Source organism: Notolabrus celidotus, chromosome 22, assembly GCF_009762535.1.
Source record: "Notolabrus celidotus isolate fNotCel1 chromosome 22, fNotCel1.pri, whole genome shotgun sequence".
NCBI classification, from domain to species: domain Eukaryota; kingdom Metazoa; phylum Chordata; class Actinopteri; order Labriformes; family Labridae; genus Notolabrus; species Notolabrus celidotus.
In genome coordinates, this window is record NC_048293.1 from 14,215,596 (window position 1) to 14,228,915 (window position 13,320).

At 39.7% G+C, this 13,320-nt stretch overlaps 1 protein-coding gene across 1 annotated transcript; it reads left to right on the plus strand.

Annotated features, from left to right (window-relative positions):
• Positions 1-567: 567 nt before the first annotated feature.
• prox2 (prospero homeobox 2) lies at positions 568-9,682 on the plus strand. The gene is made up of 5 exons (XM_034674885.1): positions 568-830; positions 2,331-3,881; positions 5,694-5,801; positions 7,132-7,326; positions 8,877-9,682. The coding sequence occupies exons 2-5, from the start codon at positions 2,376-2,378 to the stop codon at positions 9,042-9,044; spliced, it is 1,977 nt and encodes a 658-aa protein (XP_034530776.1). The 5' UTR covers positions 568-830; positions 2,331-2,375; the 3' UTR covers positions 9,045-9,682.
• Positions 9,683-13,320: the final 3,638 nt, after the last annotated feature.

Genomic DNA, 13,320 nt, shown 5'->3' on the forward strand with positions numbered 1-13,320 from the left:
TGACCTTTTCTCCAAACCCAGCAGAAAAAAAGTAACGTTTTTTACACCATTCTTCCCAACAGCAGCTTAAACACAGTGATAAAAGTTTCTGTAATAAAGAAACAGTTACACCAACAGGTAACAACATCAAAGGGAAAAGGAAAGAAATATGGTAATAAAATATTACAAAGAGAAAACAATACTTAATACCTAAGTAAGATAAAGTTGAAACGATAGTTTTAGGTAGGCTATCCATTTTAGAAAAAATAGAAAGAGAAAAAAAAAACAGACTTTTTCAACCACAAAAAGTTCATCTTTGAGTTTTTCATTGTACGGATATATGATTGTTTTTTTTCATTCTATAATTATATTAACTTTTCTTAAGTTGTGTAGCCTATCCACAGAGTGTTTTCAGATTTTTTTTTACCTGTTCTAAGTTTTTTCTTTCACTGTTTTTATGCGTCATAAATAACAAAGTGGTTTAAAATGAATTATGTGGGCTGATATCATTTGTAAATCTCATTATTACTTACATGCATAAACACATTCATGTTGGGTAAATAAGTATGCATGTTTCTAGACATGTGTATATTTTGAAGATCATCGTCTCTGACTATAAGTTTTGCAACACATTTTTCAACCTCTTTGACTTGGTAACATCTCCGACCCCTTACAACAAACACTTTCCACTGACATTTTGTGGTTGATGCTCGACCACCTCGTTGCTGTCTGATGGCCACGCCCCAGCTCCGTTTGATGCATCGCTTCTCCCTCGTGCTGTTTCTGCTGCTGCTGCTGTGAAACTGACAGTGTGCGCAGGCCAGCAGCTCGGCAGCACGTCCCAGCAACAGGTAAGGCCCCATCACTGCCGCTCACTCTGTCTGTCTTTCTGTTCACCATGGTTTGACTGCAGTAATGTAAGACTGTGACAAAAGTGCATGCTTGTTTAAAGTCATTACTTTGATTTTGTGATAAAACTTAAGAGAGATTTGAAGACATTTTTGGAGTATTGCAAATAACTGTAAACTAATATATTGTGATTTTTTATTTGAGATATTACATTTTGCTTGGCTGTAAAGTGAATTTCTGATTTAACCAACAGAAATGTGATAGTTCATTGGAATAATAAAGGCTGTATTTTGTTTTATTGAGTGATAAAAGTAACACTTTAAATTAGTCTGCATCTTCTCTTAGTATAGTTTTTTATATTATTAACTTTGACATTTTTAACTTTGATGTCAACTGAAAATGAATCGTGTTGTGATAGATATTAAACAGATTGACAGTGTGTTAAATGTCTGTAAAGAAAACACTGAATTTACTCCTAAAAATCACAAAGAATAAGAGTTAAAATATACCCAGACTTTGCTTTGTGAGATATGCGAGTGCACTTGAAGTTCCTGAAGTATTTTAATGGGATTTCTGAATAATTAGAAATAATAAATAGCTTGGAAAAAAGTATTAATATTTGATTAATATATTTTCTGATGAAGAATTCTAAAAGTCGAACCAGTTCTTTGCAAGTCCATCCAATTAATTTTTATACGTACTGGAGTATTTTTGGTTGACATTGTGCAGCCTACTTTGTGAGTTAATTCATCTTAAAGTGCAGAAAACAATTTAAAATAAAGACATTGAAAGAACGAATACAGTGTCTACAAAATCTAACAATCCAGCCTTTTATTTTCAGCCCTGAAAATCATCTCTTGCTCATTCCTTAAGAGCACGAAAAAGAAGGTTTTCATGATACTTTCTCTTTTAAATAATGTATACACAGAGCCGCTCCTTCTACCCGCTCTTTGGCTTTGATAAGCAGACATTTATTTTCATGGTTGTACAATTGTTCTTTTCCCCTTTGTGTTAACTGCTGTTACAAACCCAAGATGAAATGATACAACTGAATGCATTCCCTCATCGTGTAAGGATCGAGGGTCTGTTTTTACTGATCTGATCATCTTGCAAATGATTCAGAGCTCTTAAGTTTTCTTTTTATGTGATAGACATTCTACATTAATTTTTCTTAAATTCAAAAGGTCAGTGTTTGATTTTTCCTAACAGAATAACAAAATGCACTGGTGAAAGATAGAAGAAAGTAACTTTTTGACAAATATACATATTGTATCCATCCATAACCAAATAATAGAGGCATCATATTATGTTGTGTTGACCAAAATGCCAAGGTTTACCTAACAACTTAATCTTTAAGATATATTTATAACTTTATTCAGTAAAGAAACAATCAGAGCGAATAACTGATATATTTAATTTACAGACTGCTATCTGTTTTAATCTCATTGAAATATTTTCATAATTCTTTCTTATATTCTTCTGTTTTTTTTCTATCATTTCAGATTACTGGATTTCACACAACTCAGATTCTGCTTCGTGTGTAAAACATGAACCTCAGTCTTCCAGACCAGAACATGCACAGCTCCTCTGAAAGCTGCCTGGAGGACGACAAACCTGACGTTATGCTGCCGTGCTTCCGCAGAAACATGTTCGACGAGCCCCTTGCATCGTACTCCAGTGGATCCATCATCTCCCAACTCCTCCGCAAGACGATCCACAACAAGAGGGCACTAGATGAAAGCCATTTCTTTCTCTCCAGCTCTGCTCCAGCTGACTCCGGCCAGGAGGACCAGAGCAGTGTCTCCTCAAAGGACAGCACGGTGGAAGCTGCTTCTCCAAGTGCTCACATATCCACAGGAGGCAGCCCGGAGGGAGAGCATCCCATCACTGATCACCTGCAGGCCAAGAGGGCCCGAGTGGAGAACATTATCAGGGTGATGGCGGGCTCTCCTAACAGCAGGCAGCATGGAGACAGTGAGAGGTCAGACACAGATGTCAGAGACCCCAGAGAGACCAGAGAGACGTACAGGGAGAACAAACGCAAACAGAGGCTGCCTCAGCATCAGGATCACAGTGTCGGAGGAGCAGCTTACAGAAGTACTAATAGTGATACATGCAAGACTAAGGATGAGGAGTGTCACAAGCTGAAGGAGCAGCTCCACAGCATGCAAAGGCTCCTCCGCCAGCTGCAAGAAAAGTTCCTGCAAGTTTACAACCAAGAGGACCCTGAACACAACGACACAGATGAGATAGAAGTGGCTGTTGAGCGTGACAGTTTGGGAGAAAGCTACATAAACGCAGAAGAGGATTTTGACAGGAAGACTAAGGACAGAGTGAAAGTTGGTTATCTGGTCCACCAGAGAGAGAGCCAGAACCTGCAGGAGACCCTGAAGCAGGAGCTCTCCCAGGCTGTGAATGACTGTGTGGACAGGGTCTTCAAAAAAGTGTCCCCCTCAGGGCTGGATCTGCCCCCCCAGCAGCACATGTGCTCCTCTCCAGAGCTGCAGATCAGCATGGGGGCAGACAGGAAGAGCCAGCAGGCCAGCTCTACCCAGGAGCAGCCCCTGGCTGAGGAGGCCACAGGGAAACCCCGTTCTTTGGAGTATTACGAAAGCTCCGAGACTCAGAGCCCGCAGGACCAGACTGAGGCGCTGTCCCTGGTGGTCCGCAAGCCAGCAGTGACCCCTATGAGTTCAGTCACCCCAACAGTGAAGAGGCCCTATCCTGTGCACCAGACACCATTTCAGTTTAATTACCCCACCCCTCTGCATGACAGCCAGATCCTGGAGCATCTTCTGAAGTACGGGCCGCATTCCAGCTTCGGAGGTCTCCCCTGCATGGCCCCCTCTATGGACAGAACCTCTCCTGACTCTATGGAACTGCCCTGGGAAGCCATCTCCATGAGGTCTAAGGTGACGTCCGGCCACATGGGACACCACCCTCGTTCCTCCGCCCTGGGGGGAGTGACGGTTGACAATCTGTGTCTCCCTCACGTGAAGATTGAGTGTGGAGAGCTGCAGAGCATGGAACGAAACCCCTACATGTCACTCAATATATCCTTTCACATAAGACTAATTATTCTGAGCTCGAGAACCCTTTAGTTTTTCTTTTATTGCCTTTTCTTTATGAATGTTCAGGAACTATTTTATGAAAAAATAACGATCAAAAACGTACTCAAATACCAAGCTGTATGCCTTCGACAAAATGTTGAAAGTGCAGGGAAATAAAGAAGAAAACTACATTATCTAAACTATAAAAATCTGTTACAGAACATTAAAATTGATTTGCACAAGATCTAAAAAGACTGCTTGCACAAAGTAACAGAAACTGAAGTGACACCTGGATTTTAGTTCGTATTTCCTTCACTATTGCAAATTACAGCAGGGTATGTTTGATAATTTCTCATATATACTGTTTTGATTTCATACAAACTCTCTTTATTTCAGCTCTCCCATTTGAACAATGGCTGGTTGAAGCTCATTGCAGCATGGGCAGTTCCAGTAACAAACTTCAAGGAGAATTTTTTCTTTGATCTTGCTAACCCCATAGAAAATTACAGCGTCTTCTTTAATCTGAGCCGAGTAATGACTTTAAGTTTAGAAAAAGACAAATAAAAAGGAATACAAGGCTTTGATAAGAATTGCCAGGAACAAAAGCCAATTTTTCAAAGGCAGAGAAAGCATCGGTTTCTGTTTCAGGAAGCGTCGTTTTTTCAGACTTGAAAAGGTGCAGGATCTATTTCTCCATCATCAGAGTGATAGGGGTGCATCTGAAAGGTCACATCTGAGTGCTGCTGGAAATCAAAAGTGCCTGCCAACCACAACACTTGAGCTCTTGTCTTGAGCATTTGTTGTTGGATACATTTGTCAGGATGTATATGATGAAAATACAGTGGAAGATGACAGTATTTACTCCTCAAAGGAAGTCAAAGAAAACAATGCTAGGAGAGGAAATATATGCTTAAATAACAAGATACAGCTGAGCAAAATGACTCAAATAACATTATATATTAACGCCATCATTCTTGAATCCAAATACTTGTTTTTATACCTCCCCTCATTTTAATGTAGATTATTCCCTTAAAGAGTCTTTAAAAAGTGTTCAGTGCAGTTGATTTTATTTTTGCAAGGCATTAGAGAGGAATATTATGTGATGCTTCTCAGGATTCTCTTTCTCTTTACAGTGCAAAAGAGCTCTGCTTCTCTTTGAACAATACCACATTAATCTTTCATCCCAACTTCCTTATTTCAAAGGTAGGGATCCCTAATAAAATCTGTGCTATAGTGACCTGATAAGGAAATATTATGACCTAAGGCGTGGAGCTGGACTACAGAGGAAACGCTCCTGAGCGTCTTCGTTGCCATAGGGGGAGAACTTGAGAAGGTATAGAATGCATACATTTTTGCAGCAAAGGACGTATAGTGGTAATATATGTTGAGTAAATTAGAGATGACTTTTTTACATTTGTGATATTTGTTCGTATTTCAATTTTTTTCAGCCGCTTTCTGGGAAGAAAAAAAAAGTCACAACATATGTCGTCTTTAAACCAACTTAATTATATAAGAAAGTCAGCTCCTTTTTCAAAACATGTCCAAACAAGCTGTCTTAACTGCCAACCATGAAGTGCCCAGCTCTCTAATTAAAAATCCCTAATCAAATTCGTAATTCTGTTTTGCCAATAAGCACATGTTAGGGTCATTATTGACTCCCTGGTTAATGTCGAGCTGTTCTTTAGGGAAATTCAATTTAGCCGAAGATTGAGGCAACACAATACTCTGCTCTGCTATCACTTTGCAGAACAGTGTATGCTGTGTGTGTTTAATATATTTAATTATCAGGTTTTGTTCCTTAACGTTCATGTGAACATCCAGGAGGGTCTCACCCCAAGCCACCTGAAGAAGGCAAAGCTCATGTTCTTCTACACCCGATACCCCAGCTCCAACGTGCTGAAAACCTTCTTCCCTGATGTAAAGGTACCTTTTTTTTTGTTTGATTTTATTTAATAACCTATTGAAGTGTTTGTCCTGTGTTGTGGTCCCTGGTGTCTACTTTCAGGGTGTGTTTGGGACAGAAAAATCAGCAGTGTGTCGGAGGAGAGAAACAAAAACGCAGAGGGTTTAAACAACAAAGGCGCTGAGCTGCTAGTATGTCCTGGGGGCAGAGGGAGATACAGGGGCATTCTCTCTGTAAAAAGGCCACTCCAGTCAGCAAATGGACTGACAAAGGACTCTGTAGGAAAGGCATTGCTATTGAGTGTCAACACAGAGTTGGTATTAGAGACTTGTGCGGCTGCAACCAGGCGGCGGTGAGCTGTTCCTAAACACAACATCCTGTCTATTTTGGCCTTGGTTTCATGTCACGCCTCCTCCTCGTTGTCTCCTTTTGTCTGTGCTCCTCATTTATCCTATTTACCTCTGCTATCTTATTTTTAGTCTTTTCAAATAAGATTAACAGTATATTATAACTCCCGTTCACTTTTCTCAAAACACCTTCCTAGTTGTTCTCCTCTCTCCTCTTCTTCCACCTCGTCTCTCCATGTTTGAGCCACTGCGGGCCCCTGCTCTGACCCCGCGGGGTCAGGGGGGAGGATGCTGTTGCTGCAGCCACTGCGAACGTCTCCTCCTTGCTTACAATCCTGTGGTGGGAAGTGGCAGTGAACAAAAGAGCACCTAATCCCAGTGTCTGATTCCATCCTATCAGCCCGAGTCAATGAGAGGGAAGCTTCCTTCTGTCCTTACACTGCCGCTTTCTCACCCACCACACCAGAGGGAAGAAGCGTCTTTGATGCCTGCCCAGCCCTTAGGCATTTTTTTCTGTCTTTCTGGATGAGGAGATAGAATAACAAGACTAATGTCAAGACTGAGTTTAAAAACACAGAGACCTGACAGATGTTTTTTCACTCAGGATATTGGTGGGAAAGGATCAGAGCAATTAATTTTGCTTAGAGTGACAGAGCATTTGGTGGCATTTTGCCCTTTAGGTACCGAATGCACTTTTTCAGGCAATTAGAGAAAAGCACATTTGATTTTATAATCCAAAAGTATGAAGCTTAATTTTTTGTATATTTCTTAATGCTTTAATTGAATTCTGAAATTGAATTCTAAAGGGGAATAATTATTAAACCCAATAAGGATCCCAATAATTTGCCCCCCTCACAGGTGACTTAAGAGTGAGAGAAGCTCCTCTGCACCTATAGGAATTAATTTAAAAGATTATTGTCTATACAGTTTCGCTTCCCTTGACTACTATTTTTAATTTGTATTCTTTATAATATTCTTTATTTGTTCCTCTCAATTTTTCCAGTTCAACCGCTGCATCACCTCTCAGCTCATCAAGTGGTTCAGTAACTTCAGGGAGTTCTACTACATCCAGATGGAGAAGTTTGCCCGTCAGTGCATCGCGGACGGCATCAGTGATGTCAAAGACATTACAGTCAGCAGAGACTCAGAGCTGTTCCGAGCACTCAACATGCACTACAATAAAGCCAATGACTTCCATGTAAGTGTCACTTATGAGTCATTAAGTCTTTTGTGCTGCAGATTGTATTACCGGTGTCGAGATAATTCTGGCAGATTTTTGACTCAGGAGCCTTTTTCGTAAGAGGTTCTGCCCTCAATCTGCACCTACCCTGAAACAAAGACAAACAAGGTTTTCTTAAAGTGGAAGAACTTATTTTCAGTTCCATTATCCAATCCAGCTCAGCAGATTTGTAGAATAGATGTATCTGTATTATGTATTTCTACATTATCTCCATTATCTAAAAGAAAAAATATGTTCTTTATTTTTTAGCAGACACGTCCACCTTTTTGGCAATACAAATTCAGGTTGTTTTTTTTTTTCAGTTAGCACAGCAAGGGTAGCTGTGTCCCTCTGTTGACAGTATTTATACTTAGACAAGCTAACCAGCTGCTGGTATCTTACTGATCTTATTGACACATATAAGAATGATACCAATCTTCTCATCTTACCCTCTGTCAGTAAAGGAATAAGTTAAATTACTAAAGGCTGACATCTTTCCTTTGGCAACTTTGATATGAGACAGTGACCACAGCATTTACTAACCTGCTGAAGTTTGTCCTCTTGTCAGCAAGTCAGCATGTAGCCTAACCGCTGTGGTCACGTATGTCCGAGTGCTGACCTGTTTGTCACACTGCACCTGTGGCTGGCAGGCCTTTACAGCCATTATCTAAACTCCAGAGTGATGCTTTATCAAACTGTGGGAAGAGGAAGCCGCAAAATCCCACTAAAACAACTCAGGATTAGAGGACCAGTACGCCTGAGCGAGACTCAGATTGCTACTGATGCGGAATGCTGAGAAAGACGCTGTGGATGCCGAGGGAGAAGGCCGTTTGGTGGGAAAGGGATGAGACCGTTTTCTTTACCTTGGGACCAAGACATTCCTTTCCCAGGGATGCTTTTGTGCGGGGAGATGAGGGGAAAGAAAAATAACTTATGCCAACAACTGTTGTGCTAACTGTTCACTGGGTGGGAAACAAGGGCTGCTGGGCGGGTTTCTCCCAGCATCCCTTGCATCTAGGCTTGATCTCATTTTATGGATCCTCCACTCACAGATTCTTATCCAAACTTTAACCACATCCAGTCCCTACTTTGGATTTAACCATGACCATCTCAGACCTTTCACTAAATCATTTAAATCTCCAGCTTCTGGCCATATTCTTGGTGGGATTCATAATCATACTTTGTTGACTGATCTTGACAGAGCTAGAGATAGTCCCCGGGGACAAAATTCACCATTTGTGAGTTTAGATTCAAGAAAACAAGACTAGCTAATCAAAGAGGCCTTTAAATGAACATTAATGATCACAGCATTGCATTTGTGTTCAGAGAACAAAGAGGTGAGCTCCCTTTCATCAGGTTGAGTGTTTGAAGATTTGCGCTACAGGTCTGCATAGCATATGTTTTTGACTTTGAGGAAACTGAAGACTGATTGCAAAACAGCAGAAAATAAAGTGCTTCTTCGCCGCCTGAATAATGTTTTTTCTAACGAGATTGACTTCACTCAGAAGTTTCCTCTTTTTTTTTCACAGGTTCCAGACAGATTCCTGGAGGTGGCTGAAATCACTCTGCATGAATTTTACAATGCCATCTCTGCTGCCAAAGATTCAGACACCTCTTGGAAAAAGGCCATATACAAGGTGATCTGTAAACTGGACAGCGACGTGCCGGAGGAGTTCAAGACATCTTCCTATTTATAAGCTCAAGCTGAGAACAGAAAAGGAAATAAAGGTAGTAACTGGACAGAATTATTTCATCCTTTCTTGTAGTGCATTTAGGTGAGGTGAAATGTAGATGGACATTTTGTAGATCTGTAAAAGCACACACAAAAAAAAACATTTTAAAAAGTAGTCTTAAATGCTGTATGTTCTACTTTGACCAACAAGCTAATGAATATTGATAGTCTTGTGGTTTATTCTATTGTTTAGTGTTTACTTACAGTGTATAATCTGCCTCATGACATTTAGAGAGTTTGTAGGTGTGTAAAAATGTTTACAAGTGTTATCATTCTCATCAGTATTATGAAACTATAGAGTAGTCTGATTTTTATTGAACTGGAAGAGGTTTTTGACATCACCGTCAGCATTATTTTGCTTTAATTCTCTTTTATTTTCTAGCTGTGTGCGAAGTGTAAATGTTCACGTGCTGCTGTTGTATGTTTTGTTATAATTATGTTGTAAGCTTGACAGAATGTGCATGTGAAAACACTGCAAGAGGCTGTCATGGGTTTATTATCATGTATAAAGGTCATGTAAAGTACAATCCTTTTCACATTTCAGTCACAGAAACTGTACTGGATGATTATTGAAATTAAAGATGCACTAAAGTACAATGTAAAGCTTGTGTGTTGTGTTTTTGTGGCTTTAATTACTAAATGAATATATTTCATATGTTGTTAGATAAGACACAGCAGTGACATGCTTTGTTTTTTGTGTCGTAAATGTTTGACTCTCCCAGTAAAAACAGTGTGTGTCACCACCGAGCCCCTAAGGTGCCTCTAATCCATGTCCAGCAGCCAGCTGTTAAATGTCCCCCGAACTATGCTGTTCACATTGTTCACCGAAGCTCAATTCAAGTCAACTTTCTAAGGCCTGCATTCATTGTGTGGCCCGTGCGGATGCAGACAACTGCCATGTCTTAAAAACAGCCACAATGCATTCCCTCCTAATGACTAACACCCGAGGTGACCTCATATCGCAGTTGTGCCACCGAAGCAAAATTCCACCAACCCATTGACTCTTTCTTCCAGGCACCCACTCAAAGCACACTGATTGCAAACACACTCGTGCATATGCACACACAAGTTTGGTGATGTCACAAAAATCACACATGAGTTTCTTTTAATACCCCGGGTTTGATATAAACCACAAAACCAAAGTCACTGAAGTCAATCTAATTCCAAATTGTACACTTTGATGTGGACTAGAAGTGTTGACTTATTTAACACACAAATACCTTTATTCTGGGTGTCATTTTATTATGAGAGTTAAAGAAAAATGCTACAAGCTGCCTTCAAAATAAAAGAATAAAGACGCAGAACACATTAAATTACATCCTATAAAAGTACTGTTTCTTTTCCCTGAGTGAGATGACATTGTCAGAGCCCAAAACCAAACATTTAATTGGAAAACCTGTTAGGCACCCAAGCACCAATTACATCAGAAATGATAACATTAAGGAAATTAAAACATTAGTTGGATTGGCTGATGACAAAGACTGGAGACAATAAAGCTCACTAATCTTTTAATAGACATTTCTTTTCAATTAGATCAGTCTCCTTCAGTAAATTGATTTACATTCTCAACTCAATTAAAACGCCTCTGGATGAACCAAAGTGCGTCGCTCCAAAATTAATTTGTTGTGTTACATTTCCTGAACAAGACTTTGGTGACCGCTGCTATAATGAAAGAAAATAACAAAAAATACCTCTAGTAGCTGGACTGCCTCTGGCTGACAGGCCTTCAACTTAAACAGACAGATATGAAATTATTATTGTTCTGTATTAAAGAGTCCAAGATAAAACAGGGCGCGCTCTGTAATGAAGATGAAATGGAAAGTAAAATGGCAGCCGGACGTGATAACATTCAAATGAAAACACTGCCTAAATGCTATGAATTTAACCTCCTGGAAGAGCAGACTTGTAAAAATTTTTTTTTTTTATGAAGCTGTGGTTTATTTCATTTTACATCACATTTACTACTTAACCACAGCGGACTGCAAAGTATTTGAAGGTGGATGAAGAGGGAAGAGTAACAGCATCATCTAGTGAATCTCTGCTGTAATACACCCTGCTCAGTTCACCTCAATTTCTAACCTTACATCTCTGACAATGCAGGAAAGTTTGATCTAATTCTTATTTTAATCTAATCTTTATGTCACCAGGAATATTACCAACCAAAGAAGACCTGACCAAGAAAATGGCATAAGAGTTATGCATAGAAGAACAAAAACAGGCTGCAACCACTGAAAATATATTTAACAATGAACTGGCAGCATCCAGTGACAAGACGTGCATTGGCTGCACTGCAAAAACTGAAATCTCAAGAAACTTGAATCTATATTTCTTATATTTGCAGATATGTTTTACTCGTTGCAAGCAATTCAGGCCTTATTTTTGGCTTGTAATGTCTTCAAATAAGATGTTTATCTGGACTTGCCACATGAACATTAAGTCTAATGAGACATTTAGAGCATTGCTAGGATTTAAGTTTTTGCACCATGGTTGAACAGTTATTTATTCTGTAATATTACCCTCCATGCTGATAAAATAATCTAGTTTGTGCTGCCTCTGTAGCTCAGACCAGGATGAGAGTGCAAAATTGTTAAAAGTACATTTACTGTATTATTTTGTTTTAGAAGAATTTCCCTTGAATTGTTCAGTCAATCACTGGCATGTTTTTAAAATAAAATCAGAATTATACATTACAGATTTAAATCCTTAAATATGCAGGACCTGATCATGTTGTGTACTCAGATCTCCACAGAGGGGTGCACTTGTCCCTGCAACAAAAAGTGAAGAGCTGTGTTTCTCACTTAAAAAGCTTAACTTCAGAGATATGGACACTGTGAAATCCATTTTAATTGTCAACATCTTATTTTCTACATTTTGCGGGTTAGCAAAGCATGTCTGATCGTGCACAGTCAGTGTGTATGTATGTGTGTGTGTGGTGTAATATTATTAGGAAAATGAGCTGAGTGTCTCCTTAGCAGGGTCCTGGAGAGACAAAAGAAGGATCAAACATCCCTGAGCAGGAGACAATAGGAGCTGTGGGACTAGGGGGCACTGAGACAGACCCTGTGTTTAATCTCCTGCTCAGAGATACGGGTTTTTAGCTTTCTCACACTGGGAGGGCGCAGGGAGCAAAAGGGAGTACAACTTGAGAACGTAAGGCCGCTGACTTTAGGCTGCCCTTCAGACAGCCACTTCTTGGTGTAGTTTGGTGTGATCACCAGTAAATCTTTATTAATTTTAATTGGAGCCCCCATTTAAAAGAGCAATTAAAGCGGATTAATCGAGCCCATCCCGTATAATGTCTTCTGTTAATTAGTTTGTCAGCACTGTTTTAATATCGCTTAATGACTTCATATTTCAGGGATGACATTAAAGGGATGCTGAAGGAAAAGAAATGGCCTTATCACAATGCGCTGCTTTAATGGGAGATGTCCCCCGCCAGCGGGCAAGGTCAGGCCGTGGGGCCGCCGGGGAGGAAGAGGCTTCAGGGTGGCACAGAGGCAGCCACCTCCAGGGATACACTGCCTCACACACACCGCTGCACAGGCAGTCTTACACAAGCACTTGCCTTCATTTAACAGGGCTACAAATAACCCAGGAAAGGGATGGATAGAGATGTGTTGATCCTTGTCAGATTCTGGTGTTTCACACTCATTATATGCACCATATTCTGATTTATTAGACTCAATGAGGTCTTAAAGACATTCCAAGATATTTTAGAGCATAAAAGTAAACTGAATCGGGTCTTCTGTATTAGGTGCAATAGTATAAAAAATACAACAATGCCACAATAAAAGCTAAAGAAAATGTATAAAATCATGGAAAGAAGACTTGACAATTGATAAAACTTTAGCTCAATAAACATATTTTGTAAGATGGGTGTTTAAGATGGGATGGACATCTGATTCTAAATGATCTCTAAATGTGAAAAAAGTGCCGATACAAAACTCTTTCAAATCATATCCATCCTGTTGTCATCACTTAAGATACGCTTGAACATGTCTCTGATGTAAAGGTCTTGGGTGTAATTATTGATGACAAGCTTAGCAGAAAAAGCCTGTAAGTTACATTTTGCGCACCAAGTTACACACACCTTGTCAGTAAAAAATCAAATGGATTTATATACCTGTATGATTTATCTTCATAATATAGTGTGGGCAAACATATTTAAGACTAGTCTCTATTCCATTGTTTGATAAATAAAGAAGTTTGTCAGAGTTGTCACTTACTCCAGCTGGAATGCT